General features: G+C 46.2%; 1 protein-coding gene across 12 annotated transcripts in view; it reads left to right on the top strand.

The window, feature by feature from the left end:
- DENND1A (DENN domain containing 1A) overlaps positions 1-17619 on the top strand; it is a 555596-nt gene that overhangs the window by 476878 nt on the left and 61099 nt on the right. For all 12 annotated transcript variants that reach the window (XM_033190648.1, XM_033190640.1, XM_033190589.1 and 9 more), the window contains 5 exons: positions 2110-2214; positions 2576-2663; positions 5226-5266; positions 7671-7742; positions 9283-9339. In XM_033190648.1, the coding sequence (XP_033046539.1) occupies positions 2110-2214; positions 2576-2663; positions 5226-5266; positions 7671-7742; positions 9283-9339 (363 nt within the window). The remainder of the gene's footprint in view (positions 1-2109; positions 2215-2575; positions 2664-5225; positions 5267-7670; positions 7743-9282; positions 9340-17619) is intronic.

The raw sequence follows: 17619 nt of genomic DNA, 5'->3' as shown, positions 1-17619 counted from the left end.
AGCCAGGAAGTTTAGAGCTAATTTTGTAACTTAACTTAGAAGCTACATAGGACCTACATACCCAGCTACTTTTTTCTCAAATAAATACTTTTTATATATCTGTGTATTTTGCAGCCCTGATGTTTTTCTTTGTTGTTTTAGATGCTCATATAAGCTGCCTCAGATCATTTGTAAAATTAGGTAGGGTGCAACTGTATAAAAATAAATATTCTCCTTACCCTAATATTTTTGGGTCATCTTCACAGCCCTTGTGCAATAAGTCTGCCCAGTTTCTGAGTTAATATTGGCTAGATTTAAGCAGGAAGAACTCTTAGAACTTACAGAAGCTCGACAGTAAATTTAACACTCATGCAACTCATTAAAATAGGATAAAAGTGGAGCTTCAAACATCTCTGTGTTTGCTACCAAGGCTGGGGGGTGGGGTGTTACCCTTAATTCAGCTCAAGATCTGAAAGTCTGATCTTTCAGAATTGAGAATACACCGCTGAAATTAAAGACTTGTCTGTGTAGACAAGCACTCCAGATGTGTTCAAAGAAAGATTAAGGTGTTAACTCTATACGGATAGGAATTTTTTTTAAACTCAGGGTATCGTCGTCTTGACTCATAAAATATGGTTTGGTAAAAGCAAACTTGCTTATCAAACAGCATAAGCACAAAATCGATTGGATAGTATATTTTATTTTTTATCATCCCTGTTCTTTAAAATAATTATTTTAAAATTTCAGTTCGCTATTGGTTAAGATCACTTTCTAAATCATTTTCAAAGTGTGTCCCACAGCCAGTGGTAGGGACTGCAAAGAAGCCTGCAATGTGGGGGGATGAGAAGGTGGCTAAGCCTGGAGAACCCAGCCACCACCCCTGCTCTATGCCCAGGTTCTCCAGAGCAGCTGAGCTCTGCATTATGGAGCTCAGGTAACAGGTTCCTTCTATGTAACTTTTTTTTTTTCTTTTTTGAGATGGAGTCTCACTCTGTTGCCCAGGCTGGAGTGCAATGGCGCCATCTCATTTCACTGTAACCTCTGCCTCCCAGGTTCAAGCGATTCTCTTTCCTCAGCCTCCCGAGTAGCTGGGCTTACAGGCGCCTGCCGACACACTCGGCTCAGCTCATTTTTGGGTTTGTTTTGTTTTGTTTGAGACGGAGTTTCGCTCTTGTTGTCCAGGCCGGAGTGCAATGCTGTGATCTCAGCTCGCTGCAACCTCCGCCTCCTGGGTTTAAGCGATTCTCCTGCCTCAGCCTCCTGAGTAGCTGGGATTACAGGCATGAGCCCGCATGCCCCGCTAATTTTGTAGTTTTAGTAGAGACAGGGTTTCTCCATGATGGTCAGGCTGGTCTCAAACTCCCGACCTCAAGTGATCCACCTGCCTCGGCTTCCCAAAGAGCTGGGATTACAGGCATGAGCCACCACGTCCGGCCTAGCAGGGCTGCTTCTGCATAAAATCCTATCTGAATAAAGGGTTCCGCTGCTAAAAGGGAAAAGTTTGGAAATCTTCACATTGGAAGGCATGTCTCCCTAAATAGCCCTTGGAGTATGGAAGGGGAGATGGGGTATAGAATCTGACTGTTGGTTCCTGCTCTGCCGCCCACTCTCTCTATGACTTTGCAGGATGACTCTTCCTCTCTGAAACAGCTTCCTCATCCATAAAGGAAATGAATTCCTTGATAATAGCTACTGCACTCATGAGGGTTAGAAAAGTTAGCAGATGGGGGCCAGGCAGAGTGGCTCACACCTGTAATCCCAGCACTTTGGGAAGCCAAGGTGGGTGGATCACTTGAGTTCAGGAGTTTGAGACCAGCCTGACCAACATGGTGAAACCCCATCTCTACTAAAACTACAAAAATTAGCCATTCATGGTGGGGGGCACCTGTAATCCCAGCTACCCGGGAAGCTGAGGCAGGAGAATGGCTTGAACTTGGGAGGCAGAGGTTGCACTGAGCTGAGATAGCGCCACTGCACTCCAGCCTAGATGACAGAGTGATACTCCATCTCAAAAAAAAAAAGGAAAAGAAAAAAAAAATAGCAGATGGGGAAGCTCTGCATATAGGAATTTCAGAACTGATGGCTCTTACACTATGCCAATGACCCTCCTCTCCCCTCTGCACTTCCCAGGAGGAGCCGATCACTTTCTGTGAGGAAGCCTTCGTGTCCCACTACCGCTCTGGAGCCATGAGGCAGTTCCTGCAGAACGCCACGCAGCTGCAGCTCTTCAAGCAGGTGCCACCCTCCTTGGTCTGGCGTGGGTCTGGCTCCCTGGCGGGGATTTCTGCAGCTGTCTCCACTCTAAGCACTGAGGCCACAGGCATGGATGGGACTCAGGCCCCAGGCAAAAGAGGCTCAGGGGAGGGGGATTGGGTGAAGAGGGCAGTCACTGACCAGACAGACCCTTTGCAGATCTGCCATGTGGTTTTCTAAGTTATCATAAACATGCAGCCGGTATTTTAGAAAGAAACTTGCCTGTTGAACCTTACTTTTAGAAAACTCCTACCTTGGATACAGTAAGGTGCCCAGCTGAATGGTTTTTCCCCCTTTTCTTTGTAAGAGCTGTTGTGCTTTTGTTCTTTCTTTCTTTCTATAGTTTATTGATGGTCGATTAGATCTTCTCAATTCCGGCGAAGGTTTCAGTGATGTTTTTGAAGAGGAAATCAACATGGGCGAGTACGCTGGTGAGAAGCATCTCATTTTCCTTCCGGGGCTGCAGGCTGCCATCGTATAGGGCATATTTGACAAGGAGTGGCAGTGACTTGCTTTTCCTTTACTGGGGCTTAGGAAGAGACTGATTTCAAGCTTGGCCTTGAAATGTTTGAAGAATTCTTCTTCATTTTCTGACAAAATGCACACTGGCCCATATGAAATCCCCCAGCCTAGGGTCAGTTGCTTCCCCTGTGTAGACAGTCTAGTTAAAGTAGTGGCCAGCATGGTCCACTGGGAAGCACATGCAATATTCAGTTAGGAGGCCTGGATTCAAGTCGGGACTCTGTCTCCTCACAAGCTTCGAGACCCTGGGTGAGTCATTTCCCCTCCTTTAGCTAAAGTTCCTATCCATGCCCTGAGAGTACCATGTCCTACCTCACAGGATTCCTTTTGAGATTAAATCAGAGTATATGAGGGAAGGTTTATACAGTCATCCAGGACAGTCCCTGGCATAGGGACTACATACAGTAAGCTTTTTTTTTTTTCCTTTTTCTTTTCTTTTCTTTCTTTCTTTTTTTTTTTTTTGAGACAGACTCTTGCTCTCTTGTCCCGGCTGGGGTACAGTGACGTGATCTCCGCTCACTGCTGCAACCTCCGCCTCTCAGGTTCAAGTGATTCTCCTGCCTCATACTCCCGAGTAGCCAGGATTACAGGCATGTGTCACCATGCCCAGCTAATTTTTGTATTTTTAGTAGAGATGGGGTTTCACCATGTTGGTCAGGCTGGTCTCAAACTCCTGACCTCAGGTGATCCACCCTCCTCGGCCTCTCAAAGTGCTGGGATTACAGGCGTGAGCCACCATACCCAGCCCTATTTCTTTAAAATATGACAAATTATTGCTGAGTGCCTGGTCTCTGCAGATCTGAAGAACTGAAGGGCTTGTCTTCTCATTTTTCAGAGGAGGTATCTGAGGCCCAGAGAGGTGTTGGTGGCTGAGTCGGCCTCCTGAATGCCAATCTGACCTTTCCAAATCCCATTGCCTCAGTCTTTGGCAGCGAAGGCAAAACCAGATGCAAAATGACACCCATGCTGCTGGCTGATAGTAGTCCAGACCCCTTTTACTGCTGGGTGTGTGTCTATTCTGGACTACTGTGATAATCCAATTGGCAGTTTTTAAGCTCACAGAGCAAGGCACAGTATCCACCTATAAACGCTGCAGGCCCTCCCAGCCTGTGCTGTATGGAAAGCACAGTTAAGAAAATCACCAATAAGTCTACGAACAGCAATAGCCAGTCGCTGATAAGCATTTCCTGAACACCTGCTATGTCCAGAGCCCCATGGAGTAAAAAGCGGAGGACCCAGTTCTGCCCTCAAGAAGTGTTAGGTAGGAGAGAGAAATGCATGACTAAAGACAAACAGAAATTAAACCAATGCAGGAAAAGGAGTAGAAACAGATTTCGGTGCAGTTAGAATAGGGCTCTGTTAATCCTTACTGTGTGATGTGAGGGCTTAACAAAGGAGGCCAGGCTAGAGTTGTGTTCTAATGGTTGCATGTGAGTTCCAGGAAAACAGGCTTTAGGTGTTGCTAAACTGAGTTCACTTATTCAGTGGATTAAGACCCACCATATAAAATGAACGGAGTTTACCAACAACACCTCCATTTTCTTACCGTCTCATTCTCTGAGGATTCAGTGTGTGTCCAGCAGGGTCCTTTCAATGGGACACACAGCCCTGGGGGTCCCTGCTCTGGTGCCCTTCACAGTACTTCCCAGAATATGGATGTCTTAGTGGCTGTTACCTATTCCAGAGGGCTGTTCAGAGGAAGAAGCTTGCAGAGGACATCACATCTGAGCTGCCTGCCAGGTTTACTAAGCAGAGAGAGTAGGATGTGGTGACTAGGCAAGGGAGCTGTATTTGCAAGGGCCTGGAGGCCTGCGAGGATGCTGGCTTACGGACCCCGTGGTCCCTTAAGTAGTTCCTTGTGGTGGGACATAACGTAAGGTGGTGCAGCGTCACAGCAGCACAGGATGGAGAGCTCACGAGGCACGACTAGACGTGAGTGGCGGGGCAGCCTCGGAGCCTGACCTCCAGCCAGCAGGCAGCGGGGTGGCGGCTGAGTTTGCAGTCAGGGCACTGCATGATCGGCTCTGTTTGAGAGGGAAACCTGTGACAGTGGCTCGCTGCCGCCTCCTTTAAGAGCAGGATGTGGGACCCTCCACAGGGATCTCCAAGTCCTGAATGCGGAAAGCAATTTCAGCCGGGCGTGCCAGCTCACGCCTGTAATCCCAGCACTTTGGGAGGCCAAGGCGGGTGGATCACTTGAGGTCAGGAGTTCGAGACTGGCCTGGCCAACATGGTGAAACCCCGTCTCTACTAAAAATACAAAAATTAGCCAGGTGTGGTGGCGGGCACCTGTAATCCGGGAGACTGAGGCAGGAGAATTGCTTGAACCCAGGAGCTGAGATCGCACCAGTGCACTCCAGTGTGGGCGACAGCGTGAGACTCCGTCTCAAAAAACAAAAAAGCAATGTCAAGGACTCCCAAGGACAAATCACCTCTTTAAGTAACAGCTTCTCTGACTTCTCTTTCCCCAGGCAGTGACAAACTGTACCATCAGTGGCTCTCCACCGTCCGGGTAAGCGTGCACCCAATTCTGAGCCCCCTGGACTCCTGCCTTAGCTTCCTGGCAGCCTTCCGCTTCCCTATACTTCCCCTTCCATCCCGAAGCACTCCATTCTCTCTGCTGGAGATGCCTTTGTTTGTAAAGCCAGGCTCTTCTCATGCCAGATGGAGACTAGAAGGGTGGGATTGTCCAAAGCCATCACTTGGTGAGGTCAGAAAAAGGCATGAGAGGCTTCCTCCTCTGCAGGAAGCCAGCCAAGGAGAACTGAATGGAATGTTGCTGTTTTAGAGCATTTGGGGGGGTCTCCTTCTAGGGCCAGAGCAATTGTCACGATCACAGGCAAACCAAAAATGTGCCCTCTTGCTGCTGTGTAACCTCTTTCACAGCAAAGGCTCCTGGGAAGATGGAGAACACATCACTGGGAGGTTGACTGTTGTTGTGAAGTATCTTGATGTGTCAGAAGCCAGTGGCATAGGGCTTCTGAAGCCTCTAAAGAATTTGAAATATTGACTTTCCCTTCCATCAGTTTATAATTGAGGTGTCCTGAAGGCCTACTGTTTGCCAGGCACCATGCTGAGTACTAGGGATGCAGCAGGGAGCAGGGTACAGGCCCTGCCCTGGGGGAGCTCCCTGTCTTGCTGGGGAGGCGGGCACGAAGCAGGCAACTCCAGCATCAAGTGATAAGTGTTCCCTCCTGCTAATGCATCAGTGCACTGCTGCCAGGCAAGTCCCTTGGAAGTGGCTGCAGTTGGCAGAGAGTAAGCAATTCCTTCATGAAAGACTTCCTTTGTTCCTCTTGTATGGCCAAACACAGCACTTGGCAAATCAGAGAGGAGTAATAAGGACTTGTTGATTGATGGATAAAGGGAGTTTCAATACTCCAAAGGACCATTTAAATGGGATACTGAGTAATTTTGGAAAGCAGTATGGAATAAATGAGTGGGTGAAAATTTCCCATTGTCCTACAACATAGAATGCTTTCTAGGTCAAATTGTAATGTTTTTAATTAAAGCTCAAAATTTCTAATGTGGGCAGTTACCAAAAATTTTGCTAAATGTTAAGACCAATAATTACATTACTATATCTTATTCTCTTAGGTACCCACTGGTTCCAGCCTCTCTCCATCCGAATCAGTTTTTTTAAACCAACACAGACCTGATTCTGTGATGAATTTGATTAAAAATGCTCCATAGTGTAGACCCCTTAGCCTGGCATTCCGGGCCCTTCACGAGCTGGCCTCTTCTGGCCTCCCAGCCTCACTTACTCCTTCTCTGATGATACACTCATGGGAGTGTGTCATGGTGCAGTACAGGAGCCACTTGTTACAGCATACGCCATGGCTTTTCAGCTTCTGCATTTTCTTTTATGTGCTATTTCCTGTCCCTAGAATGTTCTCCTCCCATCTCCTACATCAACTCCTATTTATCCTTCATGGACCAAGTCCAATGTTTCATCTCCAAGGCTTTCCCTGATCTTCCAAGTCTCCATGCTCCCTGTGCACACAGCCATTACAGCCATCATCACCTGCTGTTGTAATTATTTACTGTGCTGTCCTGCCTCTCCGACTGGAGGTTTTGGAAGGCAGAGACCAGGCCTCCCTCGGCCTGGTGCCTTCAGAACCCTCACGATGTATCTGCAGGGATGAGACTGAGAAACGGATTCACGGACAGCTATGAAAACGTGCCCTGTGCACTTCAGGTCCCTCCACTGTCTCCTTTAGGAGCCGGACGGCCTTCCCTCCTCCTTCCTCCCACTTTTGCTCCTAAAGAAAGTGAGCGAGAAATTGCTGTGTCGGATTTAACTAAAGCCATGGTGAACATTTGTGGCTATTCATTCTTTCCTTTTCTCAAGATTTAGATGTTAAGGAAGGCAGCCTACCAGAGAGATTTAAAAAAACAACACAGAAAACCAAGGCAAGAAAAGGAAGTTGCACGGTGAGGGCAACGTATTTCCCAACGATCCGGGCTGATCAGGGCCCCACTTTCTGCCCCGGCTTGGTGTCAGCTGTGGAGTCCATGGTTATTAAACTTACCTGAGTGTCATCCATGGTAACTAGAATGTCTTGAAAAGCCACAGATGCCCATAGGGAAGCCCTTGCCTTAGGCAGCCTGCGATGCAGTTCCCTCCAGCCAGGGAACAGGTGCCAAGCAGAGCACTGAGACTAGAGTCCCCCTCCGCCAATTCACACTCCTCATCCCCAGTCCACACTCACCCACCCACCCACAGCTCCCACCCAGAGCCCTTCCGCCAGGACCATAACTGGCTAGCTGGGACCAGCTATCATCCAGGCCTATTTCTCGATGTGCATTTACATACCTTTGAAATGTTGCTTAGCCTGATTGAAGAGAAGCAGTCTTTGTTGGTGTTGGATGACTCTATCTTCAGCCCAAATTGCTAATTGACATTTTTATTATAGAAAGGAAGTGGAGCAATTCTGAATACTGTAAAGACCAAAGCAAACCCAGCCATGAAGACTGTCTACAAGTTCGTAAGTACTGGTCTTGCTCTCAGGAGCCAAAACAGATCAGTCCCTTAGCATGATGAGACTCTTTATTTATTTACTTATTTTTGAGACAGGGTCTTGCTCTGTTGCCCAGGCTAGAGTGCAGTGGTGCGATCACAGCTCACTGCAGCCTTGACCTCCAGGGCCCAAGTGATCCTCCCACCTCAGCCTCCCCAGTACACCAGGAACTACAGTTGTGCACCACCACACCTGGCTTTTTTTTTTTTTTTTTTTTTTTAAGACAGACATGTCTCAGTATGTTACCCAGGCTGTTCTTGAACTCCTGGGCTCAAACAATCCTCCTGCCTTGGCCTCCCAAAGTGCTGGGATTACCAGCATGAGCTGCTGCACCCAGCCGAGTGATGAGACTCTTAAGTATACCTGGTCCTCTGTTGCAGAGATGACTCAGGCTGCTGAGCTCTTTCCTGAAGGTCTCAATGTTCTTCAAATTATTTAGCAGATTATTATAACCGGTTCAGTGACATTTTTGATTTATAGTGTTGGTGCTCACATTTGGCACAGTAGAGAAATGGGAGGCTACTGGTTTTAGCTTTTAAAATGCAGACTAGGTGGCTGCACCCTGCCTCTGTTTCTGAGACCCAGAAGCATGGTCTATCTGGTGTCTGGCAAAGCCTTCCTGCAGGCATCCCCATTATTGAGTCAAAATAAAGCAGCTCCTTTGCAGGTTACTGAAGAGTGTTCGTGGTGGCATACACCACTTAATTTTTGTCCCCAATTCTTCATCATCTCTCTGATCACTGCCCTATAGGAAATGCATTATTTGTAAGACTCGTGTCCACAGCCGAGTGAAAATAGGAGAGCACATCTGTTCCCGGCGCTCCGTCTTTCACAAGCATCGCGTATTTTTTCTTGTGACTTCTGCTTGCTAATTTGACCGTGAGCCACTGAAGCGGGGTGGTTTTATTTTATTTCCATTTTTAATTGTGTTAGTCCTCTCTGTGCTTAAACTGTGGTTATTTTAGCAGGGTGGGTGGCTGCCAGCAGAACCACACAGGTCTAAAATGACCTGAAATCAAAGCCAGGGTGTCTGCCAAAATGAGATGTAGGAAATGGCACTGTAGAAACCCAGCAATGTGTCTGTTCCAGCCATTCAGCCTGGGCAGAAAATCGGTCCTGAGGCTGTGCCCTAGTGAAATAGAATGGATATTCTGAATCTTCCAGCCAGAAACACGGCTGCTGTACTCTTACTGGTAGCTGTCACCAGGCTGCCGAGATAAATAATTATAGAGAGCAAAAGAAGGGCTTTGGAAGGGAACGAAAAAAAAAAATCTGTGCCATCAAAATGCAGAAAATAAAATCTCTCCAGCCTCTTTAAGGGTTTTTTTTTTTTAAACCTTTTACCGTTGTATTTGTTTTCATAGCCATTATGTTTTCGACTTGATGATCCCATTTTTCCTTCCTTTTTCTAGTAATCAGAGAAGGTGATTCTCGACGGACTGAAATCAAGCATAGTCCCTGCTGGAAACAGAAAGGGAATCTTAACTTAAATTAATTTTTCATGCAGGCAAAAGATCATGCAAAAATGGGAATAAAAGAGGTGAAAAACCGCTTGAAGCAAAAGGTACTTGAAGTTCTTATTCAAAATGTATAAGCACCATGTATGAAATGCATGGCCACAAAAAAGTATGAGGGGATCAATAGAGGGCTGTTTGATACAGTGTTGTTAACACACTTCAAAATGCATTACCAGCTGTCCGGGAGTTTTCACACTGTTATAAATATTCACAGACAAAAAACTGTCTTCAAATAACATTAAGAATCTGGCTTAAACCCACAAAGGCGAGCAAGTTCAGAGTTACCACTGTTGGGCTGTCCCTTGCCCACCCCACCAGGCCTGGGTTCACAGGCGTCTGTAGAAATTGGCTTGGTGTTCCCATCTGGCATCCGCCCACCCCCTATGGCCGACCTCTGCCCCAGGGCCTGTTGTAACCAAAACCAAGGAGCATCTCTGGGGAATGATTGCCAGGGTCCAGCATGCACATGGCCACCGCCCAGACACAGCACAAGGGGTGGGGCTGAGCAGAATGCTGTGGGCTTACCTCGCCCTGGGGGACCAAGTGAGCGTAACCCAGTGGGCGCTGTTGAGACTCTGAGTGTGGAGGGGAGGGCTCTGATTGTCTTCACCCAGCTATGTCCTAGCTAAGATTCCCCCAGCCTGAATCTCTTTTTTTTTTTCTTTCTTTTTTTAATCTGACATTTTTTTAAATTTAATTTTATTTTAATTTTTTTATTTCCATAGGCTTTTGGGGGAACAGGTGGTATTTGGATACATGAGTAAGTTCTTTAGCTATGATTTCTGAGATTTTGGTGGACTCATCACCTGAGCAGTATACGCTGAACCCAATTTGTAGTCTTATCCTTCACCCCCTTCCCAGCCTTTCCTTGAGTCCCCAAAGTCTATTGTGTCATTCTTATGCCTTTGGATCCTCATAGCTTAGCTCCCACTTATGAGTGAGAACATACGATGTTTGGTTTTCCATTCCTGAGTTACTTCACTTAGAATCAGAGTCTCCAATCCCATCCAGGTTGCTGCGAATGCCATTAATTCATTCCTTTTTATGCCCCCAGATTGAATTTCTAGACTTAAGACGGTGAGGTTACTGTAACAGGGAGGGCTTTTTTATATTATTATGAATGGCATCATCATTATTACTGTTGCCACCTTTTTTTTTTTTTTTTGAGACGGAGTCTCACTGTGTTGCCATGCTGGAGTGCCTCAGCCTCCAAAGTAACTGGGACTACAGGCACATGCCACCACACCTGGCTAATTTTTGTATTTTTAGTAGACACGGAGTTTCACCATGTTGGCCAGGATGGTCTCGATCGCCTCACCTCGTGATCCGCCTGCCTCGGCCTCCCAAAGTGTTGGGATTACAGGCGTGAGCCACCGTGCCTGGCCTGTTGCCACACTTCTTTAAGCTCTTCTTAAGGGTGGTCCAGGCTAGGAGCTTTCACACTTAGTCCTCAGAACAGCAATGTGAAGTATTGTTCCCATTTCGTGAGTAAACAGACCACAGTTCAGAGGTGAAGTCATTTGCCCAGGGCCACCCTGAGCCTAGCAGAGCCAGAATTGGATTCCAGCTCCATTGACATCTGGTGGCTGTGTGTTCTTACTGCTATTGCATTGCACACTGCCTTCCTCAAACAAGTGTTTTGTTTTCCAAAAGATGTTTGGGATCACCTACTTCATTATCCCTATGCCCCCAAACGTACCACTCTAATAAGGCCCTTTGTCTAGCTCTGCAGTTTTTAAAAAATTGAAAGCAGTTTTAATTTTCTGAAGTCAGAAAAGACCTCTAATTAACTTGAAAGGGTCGAAGGAATTGATTCGTTTCTTTTAATTGGAAAATAATTTGCTCTGACTAAGCATTTAAATTCTTAGTTTCAGCTGAGAGTGGATTTTTAACAGCTGAGATTCACATCCTGAAATAAAAGCTCTGTAATGTAAATCCAGAGAGACCTTAAACTGTAGTCTGTTTGCACCCTGCCAGAGACTGGCAGGTGGCATTCTTTACTTGGATGTTATTTAAGTCCCTAAATATACCTTTTTATCTCCCATCCCAGTTGCATGTAGCTGAATTGGATTGCAGATATAAAACAGAGTGGCAGGGAGTGGGGAGTTTTCCCTCCTTGATGCCTGGATCGTAGGCTCTGGTTGGTATTAGAATATCCCCTGAAGTCAGCAAAGAAAGGGGCCCCTCCTCAGGCAAAGGCCCCATGCGCCCTCATTGGTCAGATCCACTCTCTGCAGACCATTAAGCTACAGACATCACCTTACCTCCCTACTTGTATGTGCAAACCTCTGGCCTTAGGAAAATCCCCTTCTTATGATAAGTAACATTTCTGCAAATAACCAGTTAAGCTCAGATTTTTTAATGTGGTTGTTCAAAGGTTTGTTTAAACAGTCTAGATCACTTTGCTTCCACGCTCTCTCCCTTTCCATTCCTTGATAGTATCTAAAGCAGATGTCTCCCTCCCCTTCCCTTCCCCCTGCCAGTCTTTTCAAGAATAGCTTCAGGAGATAATGTTCTATAGAGAGTGTCAGTACATTTCAGGTGACACAAACGGTGAAGGCATTTTATAGAAATGTGGCTTGTCACCATTGGACTGTTGACAGATCTATTAGTGCACCCTTTTCAATTTTCACTTTTCCCCCCTTCGGTCGTACAGATTTCCACAGACTTGATATTTTGCAGTTGTTCTTGGAAGAGAGCTATTTTGTAATTGAAACTCTAGCATTGTTCGCATCTACGGGACTTGGACTCCAGCACTCTCCAGCACCCTTTCTTGAGCTAATTTAGGATCTGGCTGCACCTGACCTCTCACATAGCAGTAGAAAATATTTCCTTGGTTTTTTTGTCCTTCTCCCCTTTCCCTCCTCCCCTTTATCTGGCAACGAATGTACCTCGTGGCTCCCCAGATGCCTCTAATATAGACATCTCAAGTTTGGTTTCTGCCATGAAATTGAGGCAGTTTCCAACAAAGATCCAATTTTCAAATGTGCTGGGTTGCCACCTGGCCTCCTCTAACTCTGCATAGCAATGGTGACCTTGCAGATATAATCAAGAACCCAAGCTTGCCCTCTTCACCCTCGCCTTGGGTTTGAATTGCAAATAGAAAATGTGGGGCCGACCTGTGGAGAGGTCACCATGGTGTGTGGAGGGTCCATCTCTAATATGACTGAGCAGGGCCCCTTCTCCATCCCTTGTTCATTTGTGCTGCAGATTTTCAAAGCATTTGAAATCGGAGCTTTCAGGATATCTGTATGACCATTGGCAAATAATTGTTAATAGATCCGATGGTGTGGCTTTTTTCCATACCTGCTCTGCTTCAACCCAACAACAAAAAAAGAAGGATGGATAACATATTTCTCTAGATAAATGGAGCAAGGTGGTCAGGTTCTTCTATAGTTTGGCCTCCTTTGAAGTCTAACTTGCTCAAAATTAGGAAAAAGAAGAGATGGCAAAGATGCTACCCTGCCATTGCTTTCTAAGGAAGAGTGTAGTGCTTTCATCTGGAGTGTCTCCCTGCCAGAAGAATGCCTCCTGGATGGCTCGTGACTGTCAACAAATTGCCTTCCGCTGCAGCACCAAGCAGGGCTGGCATGAGAATGCCCCGCTTTAAAAGCAGTGGCCGCAAATACATTTCTCCTCACCTGCAGGCAATGTTAAGACAGCCACATAGGGATGTCCTCTTTTGCCTATTGAGGAACCCCTGAAATTTTTCTCTTTTTTCTTTGGTATCAAAATGATTTAGCCAAATGGGCCCATTTCACAGCCCTTTGTAAAGTTTCTGAATCTTTGATCCTCTTCTTTTCTTTTTGTTTTTTGTTTTGTTTTGTTTTGTTTTGTTTTTCTTTGTTTTGAAACAGGGTCTCACTCTGTCTCCCAGTGCAGTGGCACAATCACTGCAGCCTTGACCTCCCAGGCTCAAGGGATCCTCCCGCCTCAACCTCCAGAGTAGCTAGGACAACAGGCATGCACCACCATGCCTGGCTAATTTCTTTTAGGGACAGAGTTTTGCTGTGTCACCCATACTGGTCTCAAACTCCTGGGCTCAAGCAATCCTCCCTCCTAGGCCTCTCAAAGTGCTGGGATTACAAATCTTTGATCTTTAAAAGACAAACTGAGCTTGTTGATTTAGAGTCTCTGTGATTGAAAGGAGCAAATTCACAGTTGCTTTCACAGACGCTTGAATTTCTGGCCAAACTGTTCCCATTGAAGGGAGTGAGTAAGCATGCGTGGGGCAGGGTGAGCTAGGTGGACTCTGGTAGAACAGACGTTTTCACACCTTATCACACAACTGTCAGCTCCCTGTCTCCCGACACATTAAAATACGCTGCAGCCTCAATCACAGAAATTCCAACTTTGGTTACTATTTTGATATCAATATTCATATTTTAATTTGCATTTGCTGTGCTGTGAAGTGGCCTGGGAAAAGAAGGGTGCGGCACGAGTCTGTAAATGGAGACGGGAGTTCTCACACCCGCAGCGTGAGTCAGACGGGAAGGCCTCTGCCCATAGGGGCCTTTCAACTCCCCCACATGGTGATGTGGTGTTTGGGCTTTTGAGGCAGGCAAGCTGGGCTCAGTGCTGGTTGTGTAGGATATTAACCGTGTGACATTGGGTAAGTTACGAGACCTCTCTGAACCTAGTTTTTCTCATCTGTTAACTAGAGGAAATACAGGTTTTTGCTGGATCGTTGGAAGGAGTGGAAGAGATAATGTGTTGAAATAGCAACACTTAGTAGCCACTGAATAATTGAGAGTTTCCCTTTTGTCTGTCTTTTGTTTGTATTTGAGATGGAGTCTTACTCTGTTGCCCAGGCTGGAGTGCAGTGGTGTGATCTCAGCTCACCACAACCTCCACCTCCCAGATTCAAGTGATTCTCCTGCCTCAGCCACCCGAGTAGCTGGGGTTGCAGGCACCCACTGCACCTGGCTAATTTTTGTATTTTTGTAGAGACAGGGTTTTGCCATGTTGGCCAGGCTGGTCTCGAACTCCTGACCTTAGGTGATCCACCCACCTCGGCCTCCCAACATGCTAGGATTACAGGCATGAGCCACTGCATCTGGCCCTCTCTGTCTTCTTATGTCCCACATCTGGAACACCCAGTCTGCCCAAATACCCATGCACGCACATCTGGAGACCAGTCCCTTGAGATTGTCCATACAACCACCAGAGGAATCTGTGTAGGACCCAGCACTGACCAAGTCACTCTCTTGGTTAAAACATTTCAGACCTTTCAAACCTTCCACCTCCTTGCCTGGGGGCAGCCCAGGGGTGGAATGCCCTGGCCGCTGGGCCACAGCAGGCCCTGCTGTCTGCCTCCCTGGGCCTGGGGCTCTGCTCTCTCATCACTGGCTCATAAGTCCTTTCCTTGGTTCCCACCCCAGCCCCTACCCAAGGCCACCCAGAACCTCTAGTCCTCTAGTCTTCTGAGACTCTGGGTCCTTGCCTCCCCGATTTCTCATGGAGACTCATGTCCAGAGACTTACCGTATGCTGTGCCTGCCTTCTCCGCAGAGGGCTGGAGGTTAGAGCATAGTCATGGCTTCTGATTCCAGTAAACACTCAAGGAAAATAACAGGAATACAATGACTTTCTGACTGCCTTGCTTTACCGAGGGACAGGAACTGGCAGGACCCCCGTAACTCTCTGAGCTGAGCCTTGGGGCTCCAGGAAGAGATTTGCCACCCTGTGGTGGCCCCTGCTCTGTAGCTCTGTCTGGCGTCTTCCTCCTGTGTGGCCCTTCGGGAAGGAGCAAGTTTAACTCTCCTGCTAGCTTCTTGTTTCTGCTTTTTAAAAATGACATTTAGAAGGTCGGGTTTTTTCCTGTTTCAAACAAAATGCATGTTTATTGAGGAAAACTCAGTGAAACAGAGGAACAAAAAATAATCTCATTTTATAACCTGCATTTTCATGTACTATATCCTGGGCATTTCCCAGACCACTAAATATTTCTTCAACATGTCTTTATTTTATTTTGTTTTGTTTTATTTTTTGAGACGGAGTTTTACTCTGTTGCCTAGGCTGGAGTACGGTGGCACGATCTCGTCTCACTGCAACCTCTGCCTCCCTGGTTCATGCGATTCTCTTGCCTCAGCCTTCCAAATAGCTGGGATTACAGGCGTCTGCCACCACACCTGGCTAATTTTTGTATTTTTGGTAGAGATGGGGTTTCACCATATTGGCCAGACTGGTCTCAAACTTCTGACCTCAAGCGATCTGCCCACCTTGGCCTCCCAAAGTGCTGGGATTACTATGCCAGGCCCACGTGTCATTATTTTAAATGATTACATCAGTTTTATCTGATGGACATACATACATTGTTTAATATTCCCATTGTTGGACCCTTACATGAGTTCCAATTTTTTTCTAGGCAAATATCCGCATAGGCAAGACTTAGAAGAAATTCTTATTATTTCATTAGGATAAATTTCTAAAAATGGGAGCAGTGGGCCAAAGGGCATGTACGTCTTTTAGGTTTTTCATATAAATTGCCAATTTATATTCCCACAAGAAGGGTTTGAGAGTATCTGTTTCCCAAGCCGTTTGCTGACAGCTACATTAGTTCTTAGGCCACAGTTTCTTTAATCATGGGAATCAAAAGTTGCTGTTATTAGCTCCCTACCATGTGTAAGATCTCTACCAGGAGATAGAACAGAGAATGTGAATGCCCCCTGCCTTTTTTTCTTCTTTTTTTTTTTCCTTGAGACAGGGTCTCACTCTGTTGCCCAGGCTGGAGTGCAGTGGCTTGATCACGGCTCACTGCAGCCTCAACCTCCCCAGGCTCTGGTGATCCTCCCATTTCAGCCTCCCAAGCAGCTGGGAATTCAGGCATACACTACTGCATCCAGCTACTTTTTATATTTTTTTGTAGATATAGGGTTTCCCCATGTTGCCCAAGGTGGTCTCAAACTCCTGGGCTCAAGTGATCCTTCCACCTTGACCTCCTAAAGTGCTGGGATTACCGGCGTGAGCCTCCATACCCAGCCTCTCTTTCTTGACTTGGGCTCTTCCTATTCTGCTGCCTGTGGCATCCTGAGAGGAAGCTGTTGTCCTTCTTCAGGTGGAGGAAATAGTAAAGAGGCTAATAAATTGGTAGCCTGCACCACAGGACTTTATAAGAAACCTTTTGCATCTTTGGATCTTCTAATAAATGAAGGTGCAGCACTGCTTTTTGACACACACAGGTACATTTGTGTATTGGACACATTTCCCTTCCAAATGTTTAACTCCACTTTACAAAGCTTTATTTGAAGCATGTACTAAATTCAAGGCTCTAGGTTAGAGAACCCAGACCCCAATGAACTTACAGTTGATAGAAATACAAAAGTAAGATAGTGCTAAGCATGGCAGCCTATGATCAGTGTAACCAGGGGCTTCCGAGGAGATTACATCTGAGGACTTGTTGAGCAGCTCCTCAATTCAGAATACCTTCACTTGTGCTGTCGTTACGGGTTGATGCGGCATAAAAGCGCCAGGGCGCCCATAGCTCTGGGCTCCTCCACCTTCTAACTATGTGGCTTGGGTAAGTTACCCCTTCTGAGCCGTATTTCTTCACCTATAAAAGCAGGATAATCCCATTTACCTTGTGATCATTGTGGGAACTAAGTGTGAGAATGAAGGTCAAGGGTCTGGAAGAGCGCAGGGGTGGGCCGTCCACACAGGGAAGCTCTGCTTTTTAGCAGGCGCTCTCTCCGTTTTGCAAATTGAGGTTCAATTTGCACAGTGCTGTGACATTTTTCAAAGCTTCCTCATATCTCATTTCACCCGTTCTCCCAGTAGCTTTGACGTTTGCCAAGCAGGTGGTAGTCTCCCATTGCAAAACTAAGGCAATAGGTGCAGAGAGGTTGAGTGAATTGGAAAGATTAGACAACTAGTTAATGGGAAAAACAAAACTATAAGATAGTATTTTTACTTATAAGCGTGAACTAAGACACTTTTTCCAAAACTACTACGTGAATTGTTCTTTTTTTTCTAAATAGCTATTACCTTAGAGTTTTCTATTAATACCAATATTTTCTTACCATATTACCTTGCAGCTTCATTTTTTTTTTCAGCCAAACACAAACAGGCACACACACCCATGCACAAAATTTTACCTGAACCAAAAGTGAATTTGTTCACGTTTGACCTCATTCACTCTCTCATGTCTACCCTGTAGGATCTTCACCTGGATCCAAAATGCCCCTTTTGCCCGTTGTTGTTTTCTAGCACAGATGGAACCCCTCCCTGTCTTTTTCCACTTGACCTGAGCACCTTTGGACAGACCCTTTCCAAAAAAGCTGTTTCTGTTTAGCCATCGACAACCTCTTTCATCACTGAACCTCAGCCTGG

The sequence above is a fragment of the Trachypithecus francoisi genome, unplaced genomic scaffold (assembly GCF_009764315.1).
Source record: "Trachypithecus francoisi isolate TF-2019V2 unplaced genomic scaffold, Tfra_2.0 Contig01585, whole genome shotgun sequence".
NCBI classification, from domain to species: Eukaryota; Metazoa; Chordata; class Mammalia; order Primates; family Cercopithecidae; genus Trachypithecus; species Trachypithecus francoisi.
This window is presented reverse-complemented; position numbering and strand designations above follow the sequence as displayed.